The 20,217-nt window shown below is 45.3% G+C and overlaps 5 protein-coding genes across 5 annotated transcripts in view; 3 read left to right on the top strand and 2 right to left on the bottom strand.

Annotated features, from left to right (window-relative positions):
- The window catches only part of LOC128726521 (formin-binding protein 1-like), a 57,847-nt gene extending 57,386 nt beyond the window's left edge, over window positions 1–461 (bottom strand). The window contains exon 1 of the mRNA XM_053820336.1: window positions 341–461. The gene's annotated coding sequence lies outside the window, so the exon portion shown is untranslated. The remainder of the gene's footprint in view (window positions 1–340) is intronic.
- An 833-nt stretch (window positions 462–1,294) lies between these two features.
- On the top strand, window positions 1,295–2,608 carry LOC128727454 (tRNA N(3)-methylcytidine methyltransferase Mettl2). The gene is made up of 3 exons (XM_053821369.1): window positions 1,295–1,410; window positions 1,657–2,223; window positions 2,293–2,608. The coding sequence occupies exons 1-3, from the start codon at window positions 1,295–1,297 to the stop codon at window positions 2,606–2,608; spliced, it is 999 nt and encodes a 332-aa protein (XP_053677344.1).
- Window positions 2,590–4,724, bottom strand: LOC128727453 (uncharacterized). Its single transcript, XM_053821368.1, has 4 exons — window positions 4,553–4,724; window positions 3,559–4,014; window positions 3,110–3,486; window positions 2,590–2,903 (listed from the first exon to the last, which is right to left on the bottom strand). The coding sequence occupies exons 1-4, from the start codon at window positions 4,658–4,660 to the stop codon at window positions 2,723–2,725; spliced, it is 1,122 nt and encodes a 373-aa protein (XP_053677343.1). The 5' UTR covers window positions 4,661–4,724; the 3' UTR covers window positions 2,590–2,722.
- Window positions 4,725–7,056: 2,332 nt separating this feature from the next.
- On the top strand, window positions 7,057–16,591 carry LOC128727452 (putative phospholipase B-like lamina ancestor). The gene is made up of 5 exons (XM_053821367.1): window positions 7,057–7,099; window positions 11,447–11,629; window positions 13,373–14,048; window positions 14,129–14,395; window positions 14,469–16,591. Exons 3-5 carry the CDS (start codon window positions 13,939–13,941, stop codon window positions 16,153–16,155), a joined length of 2,064 nt encoding a protein of 687 aa, XP_053677342.1. The 5' UTR covers window positions 7,057–7,099; window positions 11,447–11,629; window positions 13,373–13,938; the 3' UTR covers window positions 16,156–16,591.
- Window positions 16,592–17,411: 820 nt separating this feature from the next.
- Window positions 17,412–20,217, top strand: part of LOC128727570 (protein alan shepard) — a 174,397-nt gene continuing 171,591 nt past the window's right edge. The window contains exons 1-2 of the mRNA XM_053821498.1: window positions 17,412–17,533; window positions 19,634–19,957. The gene's annotated coding sequence lies outside the window, so the exon portion shown is untranslated. The remainder of the gene's footprint in view (window positions 17,534–19,633; window positions 19,958–20,217) is intronic.

Raw genomic sequence — 20,217 nt, 5'->3', positions numbered from 1 at the left:
ATGATCTGCGACAAATCGCCTATTGTACATAAGAGTACATGCTGGAGATACCTCCAGTGATTGCAATCGTGACAAAGGCAATAACATCGGTTCGAAAACGGCGATAACAAGGTGAAGCTACCGTAACTGGTTCCACGGACGCAACATTCACGCACACACGCACATACACGGAAACACACGCCAATGAGAGAGGTTTATATCATTTGACTTGTTGATAATATGCTACATCGCCAAATGACTGCCAAGTATAAAATGCAATTTTGCAACTAAACTGCAAAGCAACACTTGTTTTGGAACGATTTGTTTCGGTTTAAGATGAAGCAAATAAGCACGAACTTACACACATACACATCCACCAAACATCAAACAAGCGTCTAGGCCACGAACAAAGTCTTCCTATTTGTGATGCACTGCCAAGGATGATACTTTCAGGATAAATCTATGCTCTTCTCCTCACTTAGACAAACATCACGAGGGTTTACACACGCACCTTAATTGACCTCTGGAGGCCGAATATTTAGAACTGAATCCCGATGGAAGGAGATTATGTTTAATCGTCCAGCCACGAACGAACGAACGCACATCCGCACGCTTTGAGAGACTATTTTGAAATGACAGTCGACTGTCAAACAGCGTTTGACACACCGCCACCAAATGGAAACAGACCAGAAACTCCAAGGCACGCTCTTTGAAATTTGACAGTAATACGCGAGATTATCTCACTACGGCGTTAGCTATCGATCGGATGACATTCATTCCTACGTACGCTTTGAAGTTCAATATAGTGGATTGATTCTTGTTCAAAGTGTGAAAAAGACTGAAGGTGACTGTATTTATACTAATTTAAAATGAAATAAAGCAGTTCTCTCAAAGTTTTCCAAGCAATTGAGAGGCAATAAGCCTGTCTTTCACAAGTGCGCTATTGTGACGTAATAGAATGTGAATTGACGCTCAGAATGTTACGATCTGTGTGGGACAGCTCAGCAAAACAAAACAGCCTGTAAGTGACATCAAAACAACCGCGCTTGTGCGCTCTTGTATAGAGCTCCGTCAATTTTTATCGGTAAATGGCTTATAAAGTAAAATTTCCTTTACTTTTGATACATATTTTCATTTTACTTGTTTTGCAGATATTCAACAACATCACAAATACATTTTGCAGTTGTATTTGTTCATGTTTTGGAGTTGAAAATTGCATACTGTTCGGTACATCCATCTACACGTGGTGTATAAGAAGAGATAGAAGACATCTACCAACCTTCTTGATGTGGATTGGAAATAATTTCAAGCTTCGATGAGCGAAACAGCCGACACAACAATAGCCAACGAGCAATCCGACCAGCATTGTCGGCCTCAGTTTGGCAATCGATTCCTATCCGCTGATGACGATGTGTTCCAACATAACGCTTGGTAGGATATCATTATCATATGTTTTATTTCGACGTGCACCGTTTGCCGTGCATATCGTTGCGAATCGTCGCTTCAGTGACTACGAGTATACGCGGCATCGTAAAAAACCAGCTGCCGGAGGATCGCGTTTCCTGCGTGATCCTGCGCAAGTGTACGATTTTAACTCATGGTTCGTTCCGCGATCAAAATGTGTGCTAGAGTGCTGATCGACTAGGTGTGTTGTTTTTTTTGCTTTCGTTTTACCAGGGACAATGTCGAATGGGACGAAGAACAAGAGCAAGCCGCGTTGGAAGGAGTAAAAAAAAATTCATCTGCCAAACTGTCTGAGGAAGAAGTGGCACGGTTATCAACAGAAGCAGATCAGAACTGGGACCGATTTTATGGCATACACCAGAACCGATTCTTCAAAGACCGGCACTGGCTGTTTACGGAATTTCCCGAACTGGCACCGCTCAAACGTCCGGAGACAGCACCTCAGCGAGTGCTTCCGAGTGGGGAAGCCGTGAACCGTTCGGAAACCACGCCACCGGAAGCCGATCTACAGCGGAGAACAATATTTGAGATTGGATGCGGCGTGGGAAACACGGTGTTTCCCATTCTGAAATACAGCGATGAGGAGAATCTGATGATCTATTCGAGCGATTTCTCTCGCCAAGCCATCGAGATCATGCGCGAGAGTCCCGAATACGACACGCGGCGCTGCCACGCGTTCGTGTTGGACGCAACGGCCGAACAGTGGGATGTACCTTTTCCGGAAAACAGCATCGACATCGTGGTGTTGATATTTGTCCTCTCCGCCATTGATCCGGAACGGTACGTATCTGCGTTGTAATCACCCATCACCTATGGGAACAGTATTTATGGAATGCTTTCTTTCTGCAGCATGCAACATGTGGCGAATCAAATCGCCCGTTACCTCAAACCGGGCGGACTGCTGATGCTACGCGACTATGGTCGGTATGATTTGGCCCAGTTGCGCTTCAAGCCGGGCAAATGCCTGAAGGACAACTTTTACGTCCGTGGCGACGGCACGTTGGTGTACTTTTTCACCCAAGACGAACTGCGCAAGCTGTTCACTTCGGCGGGTTTGGTCGAGGAGCAGAACATTGTCGACCGACGACTGCAGGTAAACCGTGGTAAGATGATTAAAATGTATCGCGTTTGGGTACAGGTCAAGTTCCGAAAACCCGCCGTGTAGATACAACTTATCTTTTTGTTTGTGTGTCACATCTACATTTAAGTGCATATATTTTTATAACAATTAAAAGTGCTCTGAGAAGATCTGGTGGAGAACTCTTTTGGGGCTCGGTTGCTATTCTTCAAAGTTCAATTCGTTGTACAGTACGATGACATCGGCAAAACTGTCCGCGTAATACTCCGGTAGCTGGTCGGGGTTGTCATGCGCCAACAGATCGTCTATCGATGTACCACCGCTTAGCATAAGAAGCTTTTGAAAGCCACACCGTGAGCCAAATCCCATGTCCTGTGGCAGCCTGAAACAGACAACACCAAAAGATGAGAGGCAATCACCCAAAATGATAGTTCTTTGTCGCTCGCCCGGAAATTAAATGCTGCCAAGCCTAAGTTGGTTATCAGTGATTGATTAAACATTGTACAAACGCTTAATACGATACGACACATTCGAATTATCAGTCGGCGTGCGTGCTGATAACCATTGCGGGCAGCATCCGGTACTTACATATCGCCAACAAACAGAACCCGCTTCGGAGATTCGATCTGGAACTGTTCGCGTACCACCTGGGCCAGTGCTTTGCCTGGTTTGCCCAGAACGAGCGCTTTGCGACCGGTGGAACGCTCGAGAATGTCGATGAAATACCCTGGACCTATCACGTCCATGCTCGAGTCGAGCGGGATAATGAAATCGGTTGCCCCGGCTATGAACAGGCAGCTTGGATCTTGTTCCAAATAGCATTTTGCCCTCATCAGATTCTGTAGCGAAATGTTCACATCGATGTCGACTACTACGGCACCCACTTTGGGTCCGCGATTCTCGAAATAGTCCGTGTATACGTGCACTTGATCCGTGTCTCGACTGTCTGGGAACCGCTGCTTGGGCTGCAGGGAAAAGAAATAGAGTTACAATAATCTTTGGGATTTTGCGACTAATCGTTGCGATTTGTTTCATACCCCATCGAGCACTTGGAAGCCCGCCTTGCGAAGATAGTCCTTGAACACCTCAGTTCCGATGCAATAGACGGCGTCCTGCATATGGATCGATTTTAGATAATGTACCGTTGTCAACGCTGGGTGGACAATTTCCTCCTCCATCGCGTCAATGCCGAGCAGTTGAAACTTTTTCTTGTACTCCTTCATCGTGCGCATGCCGTTGTTAGAGATAAACGCTAGCTTCTTTCCGTGGGCACGCAACAACTTCAACGCCGTGTCCACTCCGGGAATAGGGCCGGTGAAGTTCCACAGTACACCGTCGCAATCAGACATGAGTGTGTCGAAAGAGTTGAGGAAGGCTCGCCGTTCGTCCTTGGACAGATGCAGAATATGCTTGATACCCTTTGCTTCCAGGCACGCCATTTTGTATCGTCCTTTTGGTGGTAGCCCACGATCGTACGGGAATTGAAAAGTTATCTAGTATGGAATAGTGGGGGATAGTAGAGATTTAAAAAGATGTCATTCACAAACTTACGTTGCTTAAAAAGTAAGCTAATATCGATTTCAATTAAATTGCTGATTCCTATAAAGAGTTCGGTTATTGTATCATTTGCACTTGTTCAGTTGTAATTTAAATAATTTAAATGAGAGCAAGCCACGAACACGTGCTTCTTGTTCGCGTCAATTAACCTGTGTCTTTTTTCCCAATTTGGAGCCGATGTACTTTAGCTACATAATTACGCAATCTCATGCGATCCTTTTTTCACATACACACAAAATGAACATTTATACACGGTTTTGGTACCAAATTATTAGAATAAGAGCAATAATTGAATAATTGACTATTATTTTTTAGAAGAAAAGAGAATTATGCGACAAAACTGCAACGTAATGTTTAAATGCAAAAGTGCAACTGCACGCAAAGGCAAATATCGTTCGCTTATCGTTGCACTTGATTGCCGTGATTTAGCTTCCGTGAACATCAGCACATCTCCAACGAACGTGTTTGGCTCACCTGCACTGATAACAGAAGCTGAACTGTCGGGAAGTAATAGCGCAACAAACTTAGACCATCGACCGTCCTGGAACGAATGCAAGCACCATCTGAGACATCACTGGCCATGTGAGCTAGGAGCTGAACTCGTCGTTTGTTTGGGTGATGAATCGCCGCCGGTCCAGCCGGCCAGTTGACCTTCGGTTCATGTGGAAAGTCGTGCGGTTGCTGCGCATGTCCTAGTACACACCGACGAGCGTGTGCGAGGCACAGCAAACCCTAAGAAACGGGCTGAAAGAATGAAGTAATGGAAAAATAACCATCTTCAATACACACACATTCTTTTTGGAGGCAACCACTTGTTTGAAGCAACCGGAGCAATGCTGCTTCCTCGCAACAACACGCCGCCATCGTGCGCTCGTGCGATTGGCAACGGGTGTTGGAATTCAATTCCAGCATTCTGGAAGAGTGTGCGAAAAGTCCGTGGACCCGTGACTGGCGGCTCACGTCCAAACACATCCATCTTCGTGCCCGTCCCGAACCCCATCCACGGAAGCTGGTCGCGCGACGATGCTGGCCGATTGATGATGGACACTATCATTGACGCGCAATCAGGCTCAATTGCTGTGTCAATTAGATTTCGCGGTCCGGTACCTTACCATTAGTCTGCCGTATCTCTGGGAGGCCATCCGCCTCGGCGGGCTTGTTTCTATGTTCCGTCATGTTCTTACCGTTGAACTTCCTTTGGGGGCTTGTTTTGGAAAATATCGCTTGTTATTGGTGGATCGCGAGGTCCGTACGTTATTACGTTTGTGCCTTACTGTGTGATCTATTAGTTGATGTTGCTAATGTTTGACATTTGTTTGCTCAAGGATAATTTGCACAAAAACAAACATCTTTCTAACAAACACAGAATGTGCAACGGCAAGGACGTGTTTGGAAATAATTTATAACGTTGACTGATTTTCTTGCAACAATCGTTTTTTAAGCAGAACCATCGCAACAACTGCCTTGCTGTTTATGCTAATGATAAGATCGTTCTGTTATCTCCAGGCAGCTGTTTATCGTCTGCCCATTATTTGACGAGGACGTCATTGCTCGAAATTCATACACTTGAGCTAATGAGGCGACGTCACCACCGTGCCGTGAGGCATACGACTGGTTTTGCAACTGTATCAACATTTGAAAGAGTACAGACGAATTGTGCTATTGTTGGGCTTATAGCCTTATCATTTCAGCTTCAGTAGGCTGATGGTGCAGAGGGGATATAGTGTTTGTTAGGTAAGACCACTAGACAGCTTTGAAATTTAACAAAAGAAACAGCAATGTAGTACGCTTAGGTTAGTAGGTCCTATAGTGAAAACTAATTTTTATTCCTTAGAAAGATTATAAATAGATAAAAGAGACAGGAAAATAGTGCATTGCGACTCGTAGCTTATATTGATTGATATCCTTTTTTGCTTTGGCGCTACGATTTTATTTAACCGTTTTCAATTCACTTATCGTTTGTGTTCTTAGCAAAGACACAAACCACACCGATCTCATCGAAATTGTGTCTTGTCTAACCCCACAGTGGAGTAGTGAAGAGCATTCATGCCAAGGAACTTTTTGAAATTAAACTATTGAAATTCCTTGAACCATCAGTTTGGATGTTATTTTCAAATAATTTTCAGATTATTCTGTTTCGAATGAAGTAGCGTATAGGTTAATGTAGATTTAAAATTAGTATAAAAAAATGAATAATATTAGAAAGCAAACATCATTGGCAAATATATCTGAGGATGTAAGAGAATATAGGACAAAGGATACATAAAATTAAGTAGTTAAATTGTGCTCTGCTAGTGGGTGACGTGCACGAAGGTTAAGTAAGTTGACTAGCGTGCGCGGTGACTCACACGCAATCGTTGAACGACTTGCCTGTGGGTGTATGTGTGACGTGCGCTTCGCAAACGCAATCGAACGCAGCCCCATGAGGTATCCGAAGAGCGCACTGAATTCATTTTTCTGTTCAACCTTGCCACATTAGGACAGCCGCCCGGTCGTCCTCCCAACTCAAGCGTCAGAGAAAGTTTCGCGGCTTAGCACGCGGTCCATAATCCACTACCCGTGTTGTTACAAATGTAGTCCCACGGGGTGTATCCGTAGTTTTTACTTTCGGTTTACGGTTATTTTACACTTCCATTAACGACGTTCGTTCGCTGCACAGTGAGAGCATCCGCGAAAAGTTACATCCATATATATTCGCAGTGTCGTGAAGTAATAACCTGGCCATCGCCATCCGTTTGCATAATCATCCGCTGCATATTGAGCTCCGGTTATCCAAGTGTTGTTCCCGACTTGAGGTGAAAGAAAGTGTGAAAGGGCAGTTAGAGAAAGTGGCCATCGAAAGGCGTTTTGCATTGGGTCGACAGTTCTGTACGGTCAAATCTTGCCTCGTCAGACAAGCGCTGCTGTGAACGTGCTTCAGGGAGAGCCTTTACCCAACTCGAACGGAAGCTGTACATCTTCATCGCTACCAAAGTTCACGATCCTTCGTGCACCACGATTCGCCTGATATCATTTACACTGGTAAGTAGGACGTCTAAATGGCGCCAAGAATGCCATGTGGAAACCGAAAACGGAAGGAGGGTTAACGTTGTGATAAGTCGACATATATAGACAATCGTATCACATTAGCGTTCGTTTGCATGGTGTGTATCGGATAGGTTCGAAGGTATTGGCGGCTTAAGCAATCACTGCCTGTGGCCTGATCATTTTGCTGACGATCGAAGCGGTGGACAGCGTGGTGAGGCAGTAAGACCCCAGGGGTAGTTACCACGCGGGCAGGGTCAAAACCACCACAAGGGAGGACGGAACGTGCGCACACAAACATACGCATGTCCCATGCCCGCAACAGAAATAGCGCATTTCACTCACATATGCTCGTCTGTTCTCTTGGTCTTCTTAGTTATAACAACATTTCATGCGTATGTTTTGCAACACGCATTCATCCAAGAATATCTTAAAAGTCGTTTAGCGACTGAGGAGCACATGTGGAGTATAGGCGAGGACGTTCTCCAGGAAGAACCTCCATAAGCCCTGCTGACAACATGTTACATTTGCAGGCTGTATTCCACTCAGATGCCACGTCAATCCAGCATGTGTTTCTGTGATTGAACTGCTTTCTAGAAAGCAACCTCCCTAATGCACCCTTGTTTGAGATTCAGTGCAATCCTTATCAGTTTCCCACACATTCAGGATTTTAGAATGGTAACAATCAAATGATTGAACAGTACGCTCCTTGAACCTGAGTTGTTTCATTCAAGAAACAGGGAGAAATCATTATCTGAGAAATCTACGCTATCATCGAAACTGTGATTGGAGGCAAAATTTAATTACCTCATGTCGTGGAATGCGCTGATTTGTGCTATAAGCGTGTCACAAATACACCAATTTTAATTGATTTTTGGGGGGGGGGGGGAATGATAAGCCAGTGGTACGATAAATGTAAGTCTTCCCAAACATTTCGTGTTACAAAATTCAGGCCAATATCTTTTTTGCACCTATGCCACGTTTTTGCAAACCATTTAACAACAATTATCGGAACGTCTTTCATTCGATCCATTAACCCCGACCGAATTAGCACTGACGAGTGATCATCTGATGATCACGTTGGGTTGACAGATCCGTCATCGAATGTTTCGTCAGACATGGCGGCTTGTTTGTGTGATCGCAGCCTGTAGGTTTCCTCTCTGTCCATCACGTTAATTGCCTTGCCAATCGGCTGTTTCGATTGCTGAATAATTCATCCCCAGGCCAGCAATCTACGTCAATCGATTCTAAGCGTGTCGTGTCTCGATGCTGCCGGCGCCAGTGGGAGATGTTTACGCTTACGGTTCTGAAATGTGTTCATTAGCCTACATTGAAAATGGTCTCGTTTATGGGGAAGAATTAAGCTGTTTAGACAAAAAAAATAGAAAGTGACAACGGTTGCGATTGTAAACGCTCGCAGGTGACACGTTGTACGCCACGTTCTACATTCAACGTGCTCCATATATGAACGCACGTGGCAACCCGAATATCACTGTAGTCGCCATTTATTGCCAATGTTTACTGATCCAATTCACGCGCCAAACAACAGTATAACAAATGTATAATAGCGGTATAACAGTATCCTCATGCGGATCTAAGTAGCCAATCTTTGGCAGTATTTTGATCTCGCACGCGATTGTTGCTATTTTCCAAATTTTCGCATTCGTTGGATAAATGTTACTGTTTACTGTTGATGTTAAGAATTTGCACTCAAATGCTTCAATATTTGCTAGCCTTTGCCTGTTTGCAATTCAATCTTTCGGAACATTCTTTTGGATTCGGAAAAAGTCGCTTAATTCGTCGTGTTAAGGTAGGTTCTAGCTGGCAGAGGTTAACTTCATAGAAGTCAGCATTTTTATGGATGTGCTATGCAAGGTATTCCCTTCTTCTTGTTGATACGCTTGTCCAGCTCGATCATCGAGTTCGATTCCAAAGAATCAATCAAGCCAAGAACATTGATTAAAGCTAATTGTGATACTTGGATGAATCCATTGTTAGAGGCCAAAGAAAATAACAAGAAAGTCCAAAACCTTGTGTTAGACATCATATCAGACATTTGATGCATGTGCTATTTTATAAACAAAAAGTGCAAATTTTTACTAACTTGCTCCTATTTAAACTTCATTAGTAAGGAAAGCGTTTTTCCTAGACATGAATGAAACCTATGAAGTGCGCCAAGAAAGAATGTTGCCTCTGGTTGTTCTCAACCATTAACGAAGATATCCGATTGCTTGACGTACCGTGAGGCATTTCCCTCGTGCTTTGGCAATCAAATAGCTGACCTCGAGAGTCTGCAGTACTAACAGCTGTAGTCGCGTGTGTACTAAACCACTCCCCTGATCGCGCCAAGTTCGTGTGATCGCCAGCATCAACGAGTTAGGAAAAAAAGTTACTTCCGTGTGGTTCACGGTTCGCTGAGCGCGTGCCATTGCACACAGAGGACGGAAATCAATCTTGCTCCTTGTTTGCGTCCATATGCGCTGTTTCTAATGGACTTCTGATGAACTGCTTGAAACCCCCGCCGATTAACCACCACGGTTGAAAAATGAAGCAACCGCAAACTTCCCCCATTTCCCGGAACCGGAAAATGGGTGTTGTTTGCGAAAATTTCGATCCAATCCAATTAGGTCACGCATCGACTATAGCTCGTGATGGTAGCGTAAATTCCACCGAAAATGCCCAAGTTCTTTCCATCAGTCGGGCGGTTACCCACGGGGAGTATGGGGATAAATTAATTTTCACTTTTCACTACCACCCGAACCCCTGCTTCGATCGCACTCTGTAGGGAAAATGCCGTACTCCGACAGACGAACGGTGTGTTGTTGTGTGCCGCCCGACAAAAAAAAAACGATCACGATCCGCATGCCCGCCGTGCTTTGGGAATGGTTTTGGTCGGAAGATTGTTGTTGTTTAATTTTAGAACGGTACGCCCGTCGCCGACGACACACGACGTAAGAAGGTGGCCGTGTACCTCGAACGGTCGCAACCCGGCCGTTAGCACAGGATGTTGGAGCAAGTACCAGGGCCAATAATCTGCAACGCCATCAGTTGTAATCGTTCGGCGGAGGATGCTAGATGGTGCGCTTCCGTCACACTCTCTCGAGTCGTTAGACCGGAAATAGATAGCACAAATCTGCAGAATAGTGTGATATTTGCAATCCGCGATCGCAAAGTTTTACATCCAATTTTACACGATCAGTACGAGGTGCAATATTCGCGTCAATAGTTCGATAAACGCGTCAAGAATCGTTTGATAAACGTGAACATTCCAAATAAGTTGTGAAGTTCCAAGCAGCAATCAACTCTAGTACCGATGATCATACCTCGAGCTTAAACGTTTTGTATTACGAGAAGAATCTCCCAAAGAAGTGCAGTGAAGATATTCTTAGTGAATATGCTAAAAGCCTTTTCTTTGTGAATATGCTAAAAAGTCTAAACAACTGATGATATTATAGTGATTTATTTATGAAGCTATATTGGTTCATATGCAAAAAATCACACAACAAACAACTCTTCAAGATCCAGAGCTTCAAGAGCATTTTCTGCAGTGTTGTTGATCGTGGGTAATCGTACAGGTGTGTGAATTATGTCCCTAAATTATATAGTTTACACTAGCAACTCGTATTTGTGATGCATACAACGTTTCGTTTGCCGTTGGAAAACCCGCATAGTTCGTTGGGAAAATGCCGGGATATTTCTTCTTATTCGTATGTAAATATCGCTCCACGATATGCGTGAAACACAGATGATTTGTTGTGGTCTGAAATTACATTGATCTTCCATTTATGGTAACATCAACAAACAGTTTCAAATGACGCAAAGTCGGTCGTAAGCGCTTTAACTTGAGTCGAGCCTCAACCAGTACCGTTCTTCTCTTGCTGGATTGCCAGATTTGCTTATCTAGCAGATTTATGAAGCCAAAACAATTCCCGAGAACGCCATTTCGTGATGCCCTTGTTGCTCGGCGTTGTAGAATTGCCGACACACTGTCACGTTCCAGTCTATTTACCCAAGCAATCCTCATGTGAGTACAACGGTACTTCATGATCTTGCATATGAGCTCAGGTCAAAGGAAAGTGTTGCTGTTGCTAGGCAGCTCCTGTTCTTCCGGGTTCAATATTTAAGCATACTTAATTGAGAGTCAGTTAACAATTTACTAGCTCCATCTTCTACACTACATCGTTGGGATAGCAAGATTAAATGTACCATCGTACTTATTGGGGACGTTCTGATGATCTCTCTCACGGTCTTCATCGATTGTGGTTGTTAATTTTATTTCCTGTATATTAAGCCCATCGTTTCATGCCTCACCATCTCGAATATGCATACGTATCTTTCTTACAGGGCTCCACAGTGCACGGCAACAACCCAATCACCTCATTCCAATGGGTTGACACGTCTAAGACCCCACGTGAGTTCGTGCAGTCAGCAGAAGGAGCCGCAGTATTCGTGCGAATAGAGAAGTTGTTGTCCCGATCAGAACGGAACACACCATCCCCGGAGCTCTTCCAACTGTTCCGGTAGCAGGTAGTACCATATCTCATTTTTCGCAACAAAAAGAAAAGTAGCATCAGCTCACTAGTGTTAATTATAACCACGTGTGGGAATAGTTCTCTATTCAACCTTCGCGTGCAACCCAGCACGTTTGTTGGAGGTTGTCGGTTAGGTTGTTGGCAGTGAGAGTGATGGAGAACGAAAGTATCTACTGCACATGCTGAGCTTGAGGTATTGCGGAATGGCACTGATAAGAGCACATGCTGTTGCTGTTGATAATGATGGACGTCTGGTGCAATGCCTGTTGTGTACCTATCCGTGCAGTAGTGAAGCACGCCGGTGCTACACGGGCTTTGAGATTGCCCTTCAAACCGAACTGTGAGGCACGTGTACGTTATGCGATTTAAATAATTCTTTTCTCAACATCTGGGTAGCATCCAAGCCCCGGCCCGCATCGGATGTTCTATTTCCAGTGGAACGTGTTACTTCGATCCTTCACAGGAAACTGCTCGGTGGCACATGTTCAAACCGATTATTCGGGAACCCTTCCCATTTTGATTGATGATCGTAGTTCGTTTACTCAAATAATAGCGTCGTTTAGTGGACGCCAATCGACTAGGAAATAATTGATGTGGTCCCGGTGAACTTTGTTGTCTTCGTAAACCCCTTTGCGTAGGCCACCGTCGAGACGATGCTGCTTCGTTGAGAACGCTTGGCTGGTTGTCAAGATCTTACAGCATCAATGCCATTGTATGTTTCCTTTCCTCGTGGTTCTCTTATGCTTGGTGGATGAATATGAGTCACAAAATGATGTTAATTTCCCTTACGGGCACATGCTCACATGGTGATCGTTTTTTTTATGATGTAATCTTTGTTTAATGCAGTAAGCTTTATCATCATGTAAATAAAATGAAAACACATTGGTTGGTAAATCCCAGGTGACTCAACTTTACCTAGCATGAATCATGAATGCTATCGGTTGTATCTGTTGGACCATCTAGCATGCAGGCATTTCCGATTTGCTTTTTAACACCTACGAATTGTGTACCTGTAGATACTACTGCAGGTGGTGTCGATATTTTTGCACGCTATAAAACGTGCCCGGACAGAAGATAACACATTCATGGACTGCTCGAGTCTGCCCACGGCCATTTAGCGGTGGTGTAGTATTTCCGTTTAATTATCGATGGATTGTCTACCAAAACAAAAGACAAATGGCAGTTTGTGCAAATGTGTTTATCGCGTAAGTTAGTGGCTTTCAGTACGTTTCAACACTGTGTCGTTGGTAAACTTTTGAAAATTGATTTCGCCAATGAGCGTTGGTGGTGTTTGACCCATCAGTAGCCTTTCCCGATGTCGTTACGCTTTGGCAGTTTTTGGCACATTATAGCCTTTTTTGATGTTGTTGCTGTTAGCTGCTCCCGCGACGATCACACACACCCGCGGGTGGAAATGGACACAAGGTGTTAAACCCCTGCCGCAGGATAAGGATGAGGGGTTACAAGGAGTGATGGAGCGAGGCTTGAAAGTGCTTGGATGATGAGCTCACAGAGTGAGGTGCGAAGAGAGGACAGTCGTCGTTACCAAATGATCTTTTATTGTCGGTTGCTGTTACAGCAAAACCTGCCAGATCGTTGTTTCGGGCGGAAGTTGTTTAAGGTCTCAAAACAGCCCCCCCCCCCCCCCTGTAGTTCATTAACTGGTTGGGGGTAATTTCGAAAAAAATGGAAATGGCTACACTGACGATTAACTGACGTATTGTTGTATCATTTTCAGAGTGCGTTAGTTGTCGTCCATTATCCGGCCCGTAGCAACGCGGTGCCCTTTCAGCTCCATCCTGCTGATCGTACTGATTCGGGAGTGCCCGGAAGGATACAGGGCGTTGGCTGAAGATCTTCATCCTTGCATCCTGCAAAGGTCACCGATAACCACCTTAATCGATTTCCAATGAGAGTAGTCCAGTGCACGTGGCATCTTCCAGCGGCGTCCCATCCGGCAACCGTCTGCCAGTTCGGTCCTCCATCGTCGTCGTCGTCGTCGCGAGGATTGGCGGAGCTGTTTTGCTACAGCTACTACGCCGTCTCAACCATTCTGCTGCACCTGTTCGCCGTTCTGCCACTGATCATCGCGGACCTCAATTATAGTGCAGTGAGCGGCTGCAGGCAGCCGTAGACGATTCGCTCCACAACGTGTCCTCTGGTCAATACAGCGAATAAACACCAAAAAGGATCTTCAGGAACAGGATATCAAACAGGAGGACCGAGACCGAGCTCTTCGCAAAGAAAACATTCCATTTTGCGCTTTTTTGTGTGCGTGTGCATCAGGTAGACACGGCTATCATCATGCTGAAGGTTGTGGGAGCGTCCTGGCAAAAGACCCGTATAGGGTCCTACATCTTAATCGGTGCGCTGTTGCTCGCGTTGGGTGCTTTTTTCCTAGCCGGCATGGAGCGGTAAGTTGCAGTTAATCCTACGTACTGACGATCTAGATCCTAATACGAGCTGTTTTATTTTGTTTTCTTCTCGTAATTAGCCCCAGCTACAACGGAACTTACTGTGCTACGACGTACTGGGCGAAGAATTCTGGCTACCGTCTAGAGTTCTGGGGCCAACGGAACGATCTCGATCAAGTACCGAAAGGCGCGGTACGTGCGTGTTTCCGTGACAGTATCCTGACGAACGGATGGTCTCAGCTGGAATTAGAATCTCAGTCTTCCTACTCCGACACGGTGCAGGCGTACGCAGCCGGCATAATGGAGGGTGCTTTGACTTGGAACAACATTTACATGCACTGGTACAAGTAGGTATCGGTTAAAATTCAATTTTAAAGCTTTGATCATTAATGACTGCTTCCTTTTTCTTATATTTTCCAGCACCATCGATTCGGTGTGCTCGAAAGATGACGAATCAGAAGAATTTTGCGATTGGTTGCGTGGCCTTATCACAACTAACGTTGACACGGTGAAAAAGATGGCGGACATGAAGGGAAAGCACGATTTCTACTGGTACCAAATAGCTCTGTTCTACGATCAGCTGGAGGGGATCGAGATCGGTTTCCGGAAGGGTGTGAAACGTTCCCGGATGGATTACGAAATTCCAAAACAGGACTTTTTGCTTATGAATGCCGCCGTCGATATTCGGGATCTGAAGATCTACTACACCAACTTTCTGGTGGAGAACAGCGGACTGAAGCCGGAACCAGCAAAAGGTATGATGCTGCTGAAGCTGCAAACGCAATCGAATGGTTTGGCGAAAATCTTGCTCGGACACACGTCCGACGGCAGCTACTCGTCGATGTTGCGCATGGTGAAGAAGTACACCCTAAGGTACCATTTTTCTCTCAACGCTGCACGGATGTCTGTTGGCAAAGCGGACGAAGCGGAAGAAGATCGATCTGTCGTGCCGGGAACGAATATCGTATTCAGCGGGTATCCCGGTGTGCTGGCTTCGCTGGATGACTTCTACGTGATTAATGGACGCCGGCAACATCGGCTGGTTGCCGCCGGGGTTAAGATGGAAAACGAGCATGTGAATCTGTGGCGTAAGATTGATCTCGTGCGTTCGGTTTCGCTAGCGCCGCGTGTAATGGCGGCGAATCGACTCGGACACAGCGGTCGTTCTTGGGCACGATACTTTGCACGCAATCCGTCCACCGGCGTGAAGCAGTGGTTGGTGATCGATATGGCACGTTTTGCAGGGCACAATGCCAGTGCGATAGACCACCCTGTAACTGTGCCACCAACGGCGGACGTGGTAGACCAATCGGAGGAGGGAAATGAAATTCCAACCACCTTGGAGCAAGATCAACTCGAAATCGAACACCAGCAGCAACGGATCGTGACCAAGCGCATGGATGATTATGTCGATGATGATTTCGAGGAGCTGCAGTATTCCGGACATCAAAAACGCGCATCAACTGTATCAGAATCGGCAAGCGGTGTTACATTCGGGTCGGGAATGTTTTGGGTGATCGATCAACTGCCCGGTCGATTGCACGCGGAAGACATCACGGAGAAAATCGTTTCGAACGGTTATTGGCTAACGAACGGAGTGCCTTATTTTAAAGAAGCGTTGGACATCAGCCAGGCTACAGTAAACGAAACGAATACCGCACCTACGAACGGAACGATGGAAAAAATCCTACAGAACATCACTGATTTGGAGACCCTGGCGAAGTTCTTCCGCCAGTCGGCGTACCGGGGAGATTTGGATCAGGAACAGCCGGCAGCATTCGGTAACATCGATATGAAGCTGTATATGGAGGCAACCAACGGAACTGTGCAATTTCGTGCATATTCTGGTCCACTGTACGATCCGGCGCGTACCACCGGTAGCACGACAGGCCAGGCAGCTAAGCGAAGCATTGTTAAATCACAGAAGCTACAGCAAACAATTGTCGCTGAACCGTTACAGACTGATTCGTCTGCCGCCGCAACCGGTTCGTCCGTTGGATCGCATCCATTCGATTGGAGTGGAGTTTTGCCTTTCGAAGTGCGCCACCAGGGTCATCCGGAAGTGTGGGATTTCGAGCATATCACGCCCGAATGGGCATGGATATGAATGACAACCGGCGCTAAAAGGTCGACGTAGAGAAGAAAGACAGTTTTAACTTACGCAATCTGTGATGCACCTGTTATCGCTGGCCCTAAGCCGTAGTTCAATTATTTGCTCTTGATCACCATCCTAGTAAATTCTGTGCAATAACGATGTTAAATCACTATGTCTTCCAAACAAATGACCAGGCAATCACATGTGGTTGTGCAATAGTTTGCTATATTATATCTGAAAAAAAACATCTTAACTGCATCTTAGTATAATGTGACCAAACAATAATGCGCGGCGCTGTTCCTGTTGATAGCAAGGCGTTTTGCAAAGTTTTTATAAATCAATTTTTTCCACAGACTAAAGAAATAGGAAGCAGCTTCACGGAAAGGTATCAATTTCTTTTTTACGAACTCTGGATGAAAATCCGAAATATTGTAAAGTATTATTGAGGACATGTTTTAGCCGTTCTGTTTGTCAGTAGAATAGTTTGAGAAAACAAACTTCTCATTTTCGTTTTTTATATTTAGCATATATTATTATCACATACGTCATTATATGAGATTTCAGGAAGTCATATTTTGCAAGAGGTTGGTTTAAGCAGAAAGTATAGCGTAAATATGCGTAAGAAGGCGTGTAAAAAGTGTTCAACGGGCAGGAATTATAACGCACTCTGATTTGACAGATTTGATGAGGTTTCGAAAGCAAATTGACAAATCTGATGTTCAGTATGTCACATTGAGATTGCTTCTTGGGCTCGCATGGGCATGTGTACGTGCGCACCTGTTTCGATGGACACTGTTATCAGGCGCATGATATGGGTAGTTATATTTGAGAAATTATCTCGATTTCTTTTGAAAAGCAGATCATCTTTTCAATTTTAGATCAAAATTAATGTTACCAAACGTAAATACCGACGATCGCCAATTTAGACAAAACACATTGGGATTTTTTCTGAATTATTTTAATATTCAAAAATATTTACAAAATGAAATCAGCAAATTGCTCATTAACTTTTGTTACCTTTGGCTAATTAGCAACATACATTTTTCTCATTCTTTAAAGAGCACTCCATAGAACATCTCTATAATTAATAAATGAACTTTACCACCCCCATTCATCTCCTGCAACAGCCCGTGTCAGTGACACGCAATGTGTTTGTGAGATCTTAACGGTATAGAACCAGAACTATTTTCTCGCGCTAGTGCGACCGTGGCCCATTGTGCTCAGTTTGTTTGGCTGTTCCCGGTGGCGGGTGGAGTGCTTTTTTGGCAGTAAAACGGCGACGACAACGGTAACGTTGAAGACGAACACGACGACGAAAGCGGTAACAAGAACCACGACTACCGACAATTACTTGCGATCTGTTGTGTGATAGTGGCGGTATCGCTGGAAGGTAGGCCTTTCGTTCTAGTGTGCGCCACAGTGCAATGGCCGCCCTTGCGGAACAATCCGGTGGCTCCCGATAACGCCCGATTGGCGCTAGCAAACAAATCTAATTTGTCATTTGGGGCTGGCGTGCAAGCGCATAATTGTGGTGCAAAAGTGGCCCGTCGGACGCTAGCAAAATCACGTGAAAACAATTGCATTTGCGGCGTGTGTGTGGTGGGTGCCGAAAAAAGTGATAATCGCGAAATCTGGCACAGAACGGTACCCGTACTCGGGGTAGTGAAAAATCGTGCATGCGGGTGAGGAAAGGAAACAAACAGTGGTTCCCCTTCCCGGTTCGGTAATAGTTCCGTTCCCGTATCCTAGGGGCGCCAGTTACGCACATACACTTTCGAGGCACGGGCCTACTGCTTTCTGGTGCTGCTGTTGCGCCTGCGTGTACCCGTGGTTTCCAAACCGAACGAATCTGTACAAGTGATAGGAAGGAAGGCATTCTGTACCGTCGTCGACGACGGTGGCATTTTATTTGGCAGCCGCATCTTCACAGCCCGTATGCTGTAATAGGTAGATTCTTAATCAAATTTAGGCACACTCTCGCAGCTGAAAATAGCCTCCTTATGGCCCGCACGGCGTACCCCGCCCAGGCCGGCTTTTTTGTGTGTGGAGAGGGGGAGGGGAGGGGATCGCGGAAGAGAGCAGTTTCGATGCGGGTCGCGGTTGATAAATTGATAATCCTGCCCGTAATCGGCACCGTCCGCAGGCATCTCTCGTTGTCGACGGCAGGTTCGATAGCGTAGTCTGTTTCGTCGTACGCCACCATAATCCGAGCCTCCCAATGGGTGGACCGGAAAGGCTCACCTCGAAAATTTGTGCAATGAAATGTCAACCACACTCGTCGCTATCACAGTTGGCGTCCTCTGGAAGTGATACAAATGCTGCGAGTGTGCGTGGTCGTACATTAGAGAAAAAGTTTGTGTGAGAGAGAGAGAGAGAGAGAAAGAGAGCGCGCTTTAAAAATAGCTGCAAGTGCACGGAACATTTTAAAACAGTTTATTTTGTGCGAAGTGGACTGCACCGGGCATAGGGGTTGTTTTCAATGCAATTTTTCGCTTCGGTCACCGTAAAAGCATAAGTGTTCACATAACCGTGGTCACGCGGCCTAGTGCAAATATCGCACATCATTCTTCTGCCCACAAAGAAGCAGCTGATTCAGCCTAGAGCAGAGTGTTCCATTTTGTGCAATCTTTTTTCTTTGGTGATTGATGAATGTGAATACAATAACAAAAACTGTTGTTGCTCACAGTAGCTCACAAAAAATATGTAATGCATGTTGTGCTATCATGCTTTTATGTCATTTTATCGCAACATTTTTGCTTTAATGTTCACTGAACATGCTACGTGCTTGGGACGATTTAGGTTTTCATTGGTTTAGTTAAAAAAAAATAAACGAAATGCCGCACGGCACTTGCCCACACGACCGCCTGTCAATGGAATTGACTCAAAAGGAAACGATAACAAAAACAACATTCCGCTCCTATCATCTCAGGCGGTGAGAAGCACGGAAAAATGAGAAAGCGAGAGTGAGCACGATACTCGCCGCGAGAGCGAACTGTCAGTTTAGTTCAGGTTGTGAAGCACGAGCGAACGAGTGAGAGAGAAAGCACCTGAAAGAGAGAACGAAACGAGCGAAGAAACGGGAGAGCATTAACGGGAGGTTTGTGTGGACAACGAATAAGGAAGGTCACCATAATCCGCTGGTGGCACAATAGTGGACATTTTGTGGGTGAAAAAACGCCAATTTGGATGATTTCGATCACGGCCACTAGTGTTTCGGCGTCGAAAAACGGATGCTGCCAATGTGAATCAAGCGGTGCATGAGAAACGTGTCACCATTTCGTGTGGTGGTGGGTGTTCTTTGCGTTGCGGGGGACTCTAGAACATTTTGCACTCATTTTGCACAATAGTGCAGTAGCGTGTGTATGTCGTTATCCTTTTGTGAGAGCAAGTTCTACTGGTGACATATTACTGCCCCCGTAAGCCCGTGTTTTAATAGTGTTTGGCTTCGTGCGGCTTGGTAAAGTATTATAATTCGCACATTGTTTCGTAGGAGTAGCAACAGCATCAAATAGCAACAACCTCAAATCCCATCGTCGTCGTCAATTAGTGCGACGAGGTGCAGTGTGTGTGCGCGATTCGAGTGCGAGTGGGCGAGATAGTGCGAATAGTGTGTGTAAGGGAAAGCTAGAGCGAGATAGCAGGAGAGTACTATCGGCGACCCGTTGGTGCATATCTTTCTAGTGCAAGTGCAAGTGCAGCGAAAGTGGACATACGCGAACCGTCAAACGACGGGGCGAAAAAGTTCGGCCAAATTAACGCAGCTATTGCGACGACGACAACAGCGCCGGCTGGCAGCGATCGAATAATTTTCACGGTGAGTGTTTCCTTTTTTTTCATTTCGTTTATTGTCTCATTTCCTTCATCTCTTACACCCGTTGGGCGTCACAGTGGTGGTGGACTATTTTTTTCCTTCTAAGGCCTGGTTGAAGTGAGCATAGCTTTTCTCTCGGCCTGCTATGGTTCTACGTTTTGGGAGGGAATTTTTGTGTATTTTTCTACCAGTTTATTGTTATTGCAGCAGAGGGATTAATGATTGGGTCGAACATTTACATCTTATATTTTTGATGAAACGCC

This window comes from Anopheles nili, chromosome 3, assembly GCF_943737925.1.
Source record: "Anopheles nili chromosome 3, idAnoNiliSN_F5_01, whole genome shotgun sequence".
NCBI classification, from domain to species: Eukaryota; Metazoa; Arthropoda; class Insecta; order Diptera; family Culicidae; genus Anopheles; species Anopheles nili.
This window is presented reverse-complemented; position numbering and strand designations above follow the sequence as displayed.

Coding starts and splice junctions, on each gene's coding strand:
- LOC128727454 (XM_053821369.1), top strand. CDS start 1,295: ATGAGCGAAACAGCCGACACAACAATAGCCAACGAGCAATCCGACCAG. Junction 1,411..1,656: donor GTGTTCCAACATAACGCTTG/GTAGGATATCAT, acceptor TCGTTTTACCAG/GGACAATGTCGAATGGGACG. Junction 2,224..2,292: donor TCCGCCATTGATCCGGAACG/GTACGTATCTGC, acceptor TTCTTTCTGCAG/CATGCAACATGTGGCGAATC.
- LOC128727453 (XM_053821368.1), bottom strand. CDS start 4,660: ATGGCCAGTGATGTCTCAGATGGTGCTTGCATTCGTTCCAGGACGGTC. Junction 3,487..3,558: donor GCTTCCAAGTGCTCGATGGG/GTATGAAACAAA, acceptor TTTTCCCTGCAG/CCCAAGCAGCGGTTCCCAGA. Junction 2,904..3,109: donor GTTCTGTTTGTTGGCGATAT/GTAAGTACCGGA, acceptor TGTCTGTTTCAG/GCTGCCACAGGACATGGGAT.
- LOC128727452 (XM_053821367.1), top strand. CDS start 13,939: ATGCTGAAGGTTGTGGGAGCGTCCTGGCAAAAGACCCGTATAGGGTCC. Junction 14,049..14,128: donor TTCCTAGCCGGCATGGAGCG/GTAAGTTGCAGT, acceptor TCTCGTAATTAG/CCCCAGCTACAACGGAACTT. Junction 14,396..14,468: donor ATTTACATGCACTGGTACAA/GTAGGTATCGGT, acceptor TATATTTTCCAG/CACCATCGATTCGGTGTGCT.